General features: G+C 42.5%; 1 protein-coding gene across 2 annotated transcripts; it reads left to right on the plus strand.

Moving 5' to 3' along the window:
* The first annotated feature begins 595 nt into the window (after positions 1-595).
* Positions 596-9,893, plus strand: REXO2 (RNA exonuclease 2). 2 transcript variants are annotated; one of them, XM_073320836.1, is made up of 7 exons: positions 596-753; positions 1,620-1,703; positions 2,721-2,798; positions 4,795-4,906; positions 5,739-5,847; positions 7,017-7,070; positions 9,386-9,461. In XM_073320836.1, exons 1-7 carry the CDS (start codon positions 628-630, stop codon positions 9,420-9,422), a joined length of 600 nt encoding a protein of 199 aa, XP_073176937.1. In that variant the 5' UTR covers positions 596-627; the 3' UTR covers positions 9,423-9,461. The 2 variants fall into 2 exon arrangements, with proteins under 2 accessions (XP_073176937.1, XP_073176936.1); XM_073320835.1 differs by lacking the exon at positions 9,386-9,461 and adding an exon at positions 9,468-9,893 and having other exon boundaries at positions 600-753.
* The last annotated feature ends 362 nt before the right edge of the window (positions 9,894-10,255 follow it).

Raw genomic sequence — 10,255 nt, forward strand, 5'->3', positions numbered from 1 at the left:
AATTTTTCATTATTGCCCATGACCTGTCTGTGGCTTTTACTAAAAATATCTGTGACAAAATCTTAGCCTTAACTATACTACGAATAAGTGACAACTAATCAGGTTTCTGAGTGTCCCATTTACTTCACAGTGGCTCAGTCTGTGAATTACTTTGTTATTTAATTGGTGTTTTACGGGAGCCCAGGCTCTCGATGAGGCAGCTGAGTCGATGTGCCATATTAGAGGTCCCTGCCTTGAGGAAGTAAATGCAATTTCCTTCTTTTACATTATTTGTATTAACTTAGTGCCCAGGAGCCCCAGTCATGGACTAGGACCTGCAAACTAAACAGACCTCAGTGTAAAATACTCCCTGTAGAGAGGCGCTTGGAGCAGAATAAAAACTGTAACCATCTGCCCCTGAGAGTTAGCGGTGGTACAAACGTGGACAGATATAGTGTGGAGACTACAAGCCCCAGCATGCACTGCCGTTCGGGAGGCGGGGGCGAATACTGCTTCCCGTGATGCCCTGGGGTGACTACATTTCCCAGCAAGCCCCGGGCCAGGCCCAGTCATAGCAAGGCGTGGGGAGATGGCGCATGGGCGTCTGGGAATTGTCGTCCCCAGGTGGACACTTTGCGGCCTGTCGCGATGCGCGCTTGGTTGCTGGGCTCCAACGGGCGCCGGCTGCTGGCGGCAGTGGGAGCCGGGCTCCGGGACGGGGCGACCATGGCTGCGGGCAGCATGGGGCAGCGGATGGTCTGGGTGGATCTGGAGGTGAGGGGGGCTGGCTGTGTGCCGGGGGGCTCGGGGCACGCAGGTGGGCTGTTTCCATGGGGTTGTGCCTGGCTGAGGGGGCAGGAGGGGGCCCCATGTCAGACGGGTGCCGGAGGGGGCCCCATGTCAGACGGGTGCCGGGGGGGGCCCCCCATGTCAGACGGGTGCCGGAGGGGGGCCCCATGTCAGACAGGTGCCGGAGGGGGTCCCCCATGTATACGGGTGCCGGGGGGGGGTCCCCCATGTATACGGGTGCCGGGGGTCGCACGTGGAGGGGGGTGTGCAAGTGAAAGCCAGGCTGGGGGTCAGGAGGAGAGATCCCGGCCCCCGCAGGACAGCCTAGGGGTGGCCTTAGCTGGGGTGTTTAGCACGAGGCTGGACAGAGCGGAGGGAAACACCTCAGAGACCAAGCCCTGGCCTGGGTCGGCTCCCTGCACTTCCAGAGCCTTTCCCTTTTCTTTGATCCTGCCAGGCTGTAGGTTGGCCTCTGCACTTGTTTGACTTTGCTGCTTCAGATGGCAGGGAAGCATCCTGTTCGGAGTCAGGCCCTGGGCGTTCCAGCTGTCCAGGTCTCTTTTCTAGTTATGGCTGAGCCGTTCTGCTCTAAATTCACTCGCCAAGCATTTGCACAGCCCCCTGAGAAGCTTCGGAAATTCCCCTTTCCTTTTTCAATTTGGCCGACACTGATTATTTAATCCCTTCTACTGGTGATTGAAATCAGTGCAAAGCGTTCGTGAAAAAAAACCAAACATTACAGCAGTGTGAGCCCAACTCTGGGATTAAAGCGTTGTTAAGACATACATTCCCTGCAAAGTATAAAACATAGCTCTTCTCTCTTCTTACGATTGTTGCTTCTGCCTTTGCAGATGACGGGACTGGACATAGAGAAGGACCAGATCATTGAGATGGCTTGTCTCATAACTGATTCTGATTTAAACATTTTGGCTGAGGTAGGTTAGAGTTTGGAGTCAATGTGTACTGGCGTACCTCTGATTACTAGTGCCTGGTACTGTTACTTTGTTATACTTGAAGGTTTGTCTGTCTATTAGGTTAGAGTGGAATATTTTTATCTTCAATGTTTTTTGAACCATCTGGCTAACAAGCAGCCAGCGTGGTATGTGCCCTTTCATAAATGCAATTTCCAGATGTGTGCCACCTGTGGACTAGAATACAAGTCAAACAACAATTTTTAGTACATGTTTCTGAGGGCTGTTTGGATTGTGGCTGTGTGTAAAATGTTAGTGGAAGATAACCTGCATTCTTGAACAACCTTGTTGACAGTGTCGCATGTCTCTTTTTAGTACTGAAAGGTTTGCCAGCTGCTGACTCCAAAATGCCTGTTTTTAAGATGTGATTATAACCTGGAAGATGTCCCTGTAAAATCGGCAGTATCTTACTGAATAGACCTGTGCTTCCTCTTTACACATTATGAGTCATATGTTGTTGCTTTAGTGACAAGAATAAGGTTTCACTACTACTTAGCGCTGCAAAATACATACAGTGCTGGGAGAGGCAACTGGATTCAGTTCTGACTCATGGCTCATCACTTGTTAAATAAGTTCCAGTTACAGAATCCAATCAAATGGTGCATGAGCCTGAAAGAACCTGACTTGATATTCACATCCCAGATTGAGTTATCAACTGTGGAAGAAAGAAGGCCACTATGCCTTTTTATTTGTAGACGAAGAAAACTTGATGTTAGAAGCCATTGAGAGACCAACTGGAACCACAGGCTACTATTCATACAGAATCACTTGATAGTTTATAGCAGGTGGGGGAGGCATTTCCCACCACATGGGTTTTAAGATTGTTGTGCAGAGCAAGATGGGCAGCTTTCTCCTAATTTCCCTTTTAAAGCTAGAAGTGTCAACAGGAGGTAGACAGATTCCTTTTGTCTGATGATAAGCTTTAGAATGATCTTTTTTGTTAGGATTAGATTATATTAATATTTTTTTTCTCATTAACAGGGTCCCAACCTGATTATAAACCAGCCAGATGAGTTGCTGGATGGCATGTCAGAATGGTGTAAAGAGCATCATGGGAAGGTAAAGGTTCTAGAGCAATAGTACGAGAATCTCTGCTTCCTTGTAACTAGTAGCAATTTTATAATTCTTAATCTCAAAATTGTGTGAGGTGCTATATGAACACTTTAGAGAAAGTTCCTGTTCTGAAGATCTTACATTCTAAATGTAGATGACAAAAGGTGGGAGAAAGGAAATATCCCCATTTTACAGATGGGGAACTGAGGCAGAGAGGTTGTGATTTGTACGGAATCTCACAAGAACTCCATGGCAGAACTGAAAATTGAATCCAGATCTTCTGAGATCTAATCCAGTGTCTTAACCACAAGACTAACCTGAAAGAGACTGTCCAAAGGGCCTTAACAATCTTGACTTGCAGCATCTTTGAATAGGCCTTGAAAATTTTTCTAGACACCTTCTAGCGAGAGCAATAAACCTACCAACAATGGCCGATGTGAAAGATAGTGAGTGGGCCACCAGGGGCTGCTGCTTGGGAAAGCTCTGAGCAGCAGTGTGAAACTGACATGACTCTTGCTAGTTCCACTGATGCCTACAGGGTTCTGAATTTAAGCAGCTATACTGACAGCATCTTGTCTGGTTCACAATGCTACTGATTGAAAAAAATATGAAAAATGCTAACAGACTTGGGAAGACAATGTTGCATCAATTTACAGTTAGTTTAAATTTGGCTGATTATTTTCCCAATACTATGGGCTGGAAACCTCGTTAATTTTTCATTGAAACCTTACATTTTGCAGAAATAGATGATTTTGGCTCCTTCAATCACCATTGAAGTTTCCTGCTTGCCAGTGGCAAGAAAGTGAATAGATTTTCCAAGCCTTCACCTTATATTTAAATTTAGGGTAGTTTTTGATTAAGTGCCAAAGTTATAAAATGCCCATTAATCCCTCTCAGGCATCTTACTCTCTCTAGGAAAGATCAGCAGGTCTTTGGAAAACAAAGTAATTCATGTGGTGGATCCTTTTGTCCTCCTTCAGTTGAGAATCCAAACCTAGTTTTACTTCTCAAGTGAATTGGAGATGGAAGCAGCTCAGAAATAAGTCATCTTTGTTCATGCAGAGCTACTTACTTTTAACTGATATATATAAGATTAGAACACAAAGGAAAACACAGCTACACAATGAAATTTTTAAATACAATCTGATAGACCCAAGTGCATTTTTGTGGCACAGCTATGGAAATATACAGCACAGCCAGCTGGAAATACAGCTTTAGGAACTTCTTACAGCAGATTGACAACATAAGTGATATTTAACTTTAAAAAATGAGACTTTTTTGAGTTATAGGTGTCCTAAGCCAGTAACATCCATATGTATTTGCACTCTAATTTAGAAACGTCAATTCATATTTTTCCAGTTTAGATTAAAAACAACCACAAAAAACACAGATATTTGCAGAACATTCTAGCATTGATTCCAAATCCCTGAAAGTAGGGTTTAAAGCTAAAATGCTTTACAGACCATTAATTTAACTGACACCATCCAATAAATAATCCATTTAATAAATCAACATATACCGCTTTTTGAAGAGATACAGTTATTGATGCATATAAATAAAGATTTGTACAAAATCTGAGTAATTCAGGACTGAGACATCATAAAATAGCAGGTGGAAAAAAGTCACAGGGATGTGTGTTTGCTCAGAGCCATGTTGTGATGTGCTTTACTCATGCAATCTATTCCTTACTCCTTGGGTAGTCTCATTGAAGTCAGTGAAGTAGGGATGTTATTCAACATGAGTAAGATCAGAATCTGTCCCTTAGCTAGGATTGAAGTGGATAAACACGGATGCACTTGGTAAAATGTTAAGTCCTCCCAAAAGGTTAAATTTAAGAGTTAAGTTGTCTCTTTTAATACTTCTGGGCATTAAACGTGCCATTAGTTGGTTATTGTTTCAGTTATTGATTTCTAGGTAACATTTGACTGCTAGTTAAATATGCCAGAAGTATTTTTAAATAATGGTAAATATTTGATTGGTGATGGATGCCTCTTTCTTGCAGTCTGGCCTTACTAAGGCAGTGAAAGAAAGTACAATTTCATTGCAGCAAGCAGAGTATGAATTTCTGTCATTTGTACGACAGCAAACACCCCCTGGCCTCTGTCCTCTTGCAGGTAAAATGTGTACTTTAATACTAATAAAATCAATCCTCCTTTCGTTTTCGGTGGGGCTTTGAAAAGCCTGTTAATGCACAATGCCAGGGTGATTTAGTCTCCTACTTGGAGATCTGCATTCAATCAAATTTCATTAAGCAAGGGAAGTTCAGCATTAGGTATCATCCATTCTATAAATTGCTTAAAGCAGATATTACATATGAGTTTCTGAAAATTCCTATAGATCTGCAGGAAACAAATTCCTGTTAGTAGTAATATTTCATTATACATTTATGTCATTACTAGTGTGACTTTGCGTTGATACTGTTTATGTTTTGCATTCACAAACTGCTATCACAGATATGCACCTTGTTTTTCCCTAATGGCTGATATGAATACAGTCAACCTCTAAGTGCTGCTATTCTGAAAGTCCTGTTACTTGATGGTGACTCAGAACCCTGACTCACAGAGGTCAAAAGGATGACCTGAGGAAACTATATTAAACAAACAGTAAAGCTTATATACCCTTAGTGGAAAAGCTGGTTGTGTGTGTAATATTTTTACTTTTATTGAAATAATTATTTTTGTGACCCAGAAATTGTAGAGGAAGTAATTGAAGAATTCAGTGCAGAGAGATTATATATTTAAACCACACAGAAGTGATCCCAGAGTGAAAATCAGACAGAAACCTTTAAAATCATATTTATTGGAACATGAGACTTACAAGCTGACTGAAAACATTTAGAAGTCGTATGTGATTTCCTCAGGATGCATAGCCTACCTCTAGTTCGGATGTAATTCACGGTAGCTTCGTAAAGTCTTTGAAAGAAATATCTGTTTTGTCTTTTTCTAGGAAACTCTGTACATGCAGATAAGAAGTTTCTTGACAAATATATGCCTCAGTTCATGAGGCATGTTCATTACAGGATAATTGATGTGAGCACTGTCAAAGAACTTTGCAGGTAAATACCATACAAAGTTTGTGTAAAAAGATCTAAGGCATTCTAGTTATATTTTACTAATTTTCTTCTAAAACAAGAGAGGAGGACAGCGGGGAAAGAGCAGTATGCAGCTGTTTAGTTCTTTCAGATATTCCACTAGGATCAAACAGAAAAAGGACGAGGACCTACTTACTGAACTGCATGCAGAGTGGGGAGGTGTTTAGCTCTCACATGGATTACAGTAACTCCTCACTTAATGTCCTCCCACTTAACGTTGTTTCAAAGTTACGTTGCTGCTCAATTAGGGAACATGCTCTTTTAAAGTTGTGCAATAGTCCCTTATAATGTCGTTTGACTGCCTGCTCTGTCCGCTGCTTGTAAGATTTTGTGGAAGAGCAGGGAGCATTACACAAGTTCCTCTTCTCCGCTTCCTCCCCCTCCCTCCCAGGGAAGTTCTAAGCACTGTCAAACAGCTGTTTGGCGGTGGAGGAAGTGCTGGGAGGGAGGGGAAGGAGCGGGGAAGCACTGCATCTCCACTCTTTCCCCTCCCTCCCAGAAAGTCGTAAGCGCCACCAAACAGCTGTTTGGCTGTGCTTAGGACTTTCGGGGTGGGAGGGGGAGGCAGGAAGGGGTGGGGATGTAGTGTGCTCCAGAGAGGAGGCGGAGTGGGGGTGGGAAGAGGTAGGTCTGGAGTGGAGTGGGGACAAGAAGAGGTGGGCCTGGAGCATCCCCCGGCAAAGTCGGCACCAATTCTTCTCCAGGTAAGCTGCCACTGCTGCTGCAAAGGTGCTTCCTAGCATCCTTGCCTGCAGCGGGTTGTGCCTGTGTGGGGTAAGCCAGGGGCACTTCCCAACCACAGTACAGTACTGTACAGTATATAATACCTTTTGTCTGCCCCCCAAAAGTTTCCTTGGAACCTAACCCCCCGCTTTTACATTAAATCTTACGGGAAAATTAGATTAGTTTAACAGCGTTTCAATTAAAGTTGCATTTTTCAGGAACTTAATTACAACGTTAAGTGAGGAGTTACTGTATATTATTTTGGTGCTTATAACAGTGACTTTTCTGAATGCCAGTGAAATTCAAATTTTTGCACTGAAGAGACATTTCCCATTGTAGCAAACCCAAAGAGGCCTCTGACTATATATTTAAGATATCTGGATTTAAAACTCAATTTCTTCCATATACAGGCGCTGGTATTCAGAAGAATTTGAATTTGCACCAAAGAAGGTGGCTTCTCACAGGTGAGACTTCCACTATTGCTTTTAATGCAGTACATTTTTTATATCTTTAAACTATAGTACTCTCTTCTACTGGAATACAGAGCATACCCATTTCTTTGAAAACCTGACATGTTAGTTCTACGGCCAATGGCACAGGAAGTCTGTGTAGTTCTGTTCTTTGCCATATCCTTCTCTTTAAAGTCTGATTATGGCAGGTGCCATGCAGTAGAAAGTATTAACACTTTCTCTTAGGTTGTAAGCTTTTCAGGACCAGCACCATGAATCTAATCCAAAGCCCTATGGCGTCTGTATGAGTTTTGCCATCAACCTCAATATGGGCAGGATTGGCCCCCATGTTTTTCCTAATACTGTGCCTAGCACAGCGAGGCCTCAGTTCTGCCTGCGCTGTACAAATACATAATGAAAGCATCTCTGTCCCAAAGAGCTTACATAGAACAGACAAAGGGTGGGAGGAGAAACAGAGAGGTAAAGCAATTTGCTCAGGGTCTCACAGCAGATAATTGGCCAAACCAGGAATAAAACATGGGTCTCTTGAGTCCTTGTCCATTATAAGGCATCTCAGACTAATACCAATACTTGTTTTAATAGTTGAAGTCATGCAGTGATTTAAAAAACAAAAGTGGGTACACTAACCTTTTTGGTTTTCAAGCCAGGTAGTGTTACATTCCATATTCATCAAATGAGAACATGTTCAACTCAGTTTACCTGCCTTTACCCTCAACTACACTAGACACATAGGACTGGAAGGGACCTCTAGAGGTCATCTAGTCCAGTCCTCTGATGTCATGGAATGTATTGGCTTGTTAGAGCTTATGCCTTGCATAATACAGGTGAGTCGCATCATACACGCATTTAACTTACACGAATTCAACTATACACGCTTGGCAAAAAAAAAAAAAAAGATACCTGTAAATACTGTAGGTGATTCTGCCTACCATTCTATTCAATGAGCATATGCCCCAGAGAGAGCGTGAGATGTGAATCTGCTGTTCCATCAGTCAGTTTCAGTTCCCACATGCCTCTTATAGTGTGAGCATCTTGCTGCACTGAGTGTGATTCTAGTGTTTAAAGATACTGTACGTATTTTTCGTACAACATGGCCCCTAAACACAAGCCAACTACTTCATCTGGTGCTCAACCGAAGAAACAGCGATCTGTTCCAACGCTGCAGGAAAAACTGGCTGTATTGGATTTATTGAGAGATGGTATGTCGGTCTCCAACGCGGCGCGTAAATATGGCTGCAACGAATCTAGCATTTGTGCCATCAAGATTTGAGAGAGAGAAATTCGTCAAGCCGTGGCATCAAGTGCTCCAATAACTGCTAAGGTGACGAGCTAGGTGCATAAGACTTTAGTGAAGATTGGAAGACATGAACAGTAAACGTGTGCCTATCGATGGCAACACATTGCGAGAAAAGGCTCTTAGCCTCTACGTGCTGTTCAAACCTCCTACCGAAGAGGGACAGCCTTCTGATGAGAACGAATTCAGAGCCAGCCACGGTTGGCTTAACAGTTTTAGGAAATGCTTCAACCTCAAAAACGTGTAGACTACTGGTGAAGCTGCATCTGCCAATGAAGACTGTGTGGCTGTGTTGTTTTGTGGCAATGCGGCTGGGCATTTAATAAAGCCGGGCTTGCTCTACAGGGCTGCAAATCCCCGTGTCCTAAACGGGGAGAACAAAAATCTCCTGCCCGTGTTCTGGCAATCAAATAAAAAGGCTTGGCTTGGGTGACAGCAGCATTATTTCTGGATTGGTTCCACAAGTGTTCATTCCGGAGGTCAAGCAATACCTCGAGGAGAAAGGACTTGACTTCAAAGTGTTGCTGATCATAGACAATGCTCCTGGCCACCCTGCAGCCCTCTAGTTTGCACATGACGTTGAAGTAGTCTTCCCCCCCTCCCCCCATGTCCATCCTCCAACCTCTGGACCAAGGCGTAATTTGCAGTTTCAAGGGCACGTACCTGAGGCTTATATTCTCTCGGATACATAGTGCTATAGATGCTGATCCCAATCTTAATGTGATGGAGTGCATACAGTACTTTATGGGCGATTTAAGGGATTTTCAAGGGTAATTTTGACTAAATGCGATTTTTGCCTTACGTGCTGACTTTAGAACCTAACCCCCACGTAAGATGCGACTCCACTGTAGCACAAACCAAAAAGTAAAGTGTTACTTCCTTGCATGCCTGCTCTGCTGAACTTTTATTGTTTCCTGTATTACTCAGTCTAGCGAAGGTGGTTTTATAACTGACAGTTTTGTGCACCATATATTTCTCAAGTGTTCTACTTTTTTTTTTTTTTTTTTTTTTACAGTTTGGAATTTGTGAGATGCATCAGAATCCAAATTTAGCCTGAGTGTTTGTGCATTTTGAAACCTTACTTAATTCTCTTGCAGAGCACTAGATGACATCAGGGAAAGCATCAAAGAACTTCAGTTCTACAGAAATAGCATCTTCAAGAAGAAAACAGATGAAAAGAAAAGAAAATTAATAGAAAATGGAGAAAGTGATAAAACTGTGAGCTGATCTTCCATTTCACAATGCCATCCTATAGTATCCACTGGATGTATCTCCTGTTATTCTTCTGTTCACCAATGTTTAAGGAAGAGGCTTTTTTCAGTTACCTTGTTTCTTAACTGTTGTTAAAGCACACAGAAGTCTGAATTACTACTACTTTCCTATGTTTGAGCTGTGAATCTACCATTTAAATCTCAGCAGCTCCTTCGTTTGTATGTATCAGGTCACTTTTGCTCTTTAATACGTCTTAGTTTAGTTCTAGATGCACTTTTTTTGTTACAAAAATAAAACCAATCCTGTTGAAAGATTTTTTTACACCTTCTCTTTTTTACAGCAGTCTTAATTATAAGACTTTGTATATAACGTTCATCTAAAAGGTGAACCAGCCTCCCCCGGATTTTCAAAATAAAATGTTATGGGAAATATATTGCATCCTTCAGCGGTCACATTTGTGTGTGCTTAACAAGAATTCCTCTGTAAAATACACAGTGCCATTTGAAGACAGATTGAACGTGTGGATCACTTAATGTAGCCTGAGGAGCAGTGGCCTTCTGTGTGTGTGGCATCAAAGATGTGACCAACTTATCTCTGGACAGCTAATTTAAGTAACAAGCTAGTTTTAGTTCCATCGTGGACATTTATCCACTTTAAAAAACTCTCATGCAGA

The sequence above is a fragment of the Lepidochelys kempii genome, chromosome 22 (assembly GCF_965140265.1).
Source record: "Lepidochelys kempii isolate rLepKem1 chromosome 22, rLepKem1.hap2, whole genome shotgun sequence".
Classification (NCBI taxonomy): Eukaryota; Metazoa; Chordata; order Testudines; family Cheloniidae; genus Lepidochelys; species Lepidochelys kempii.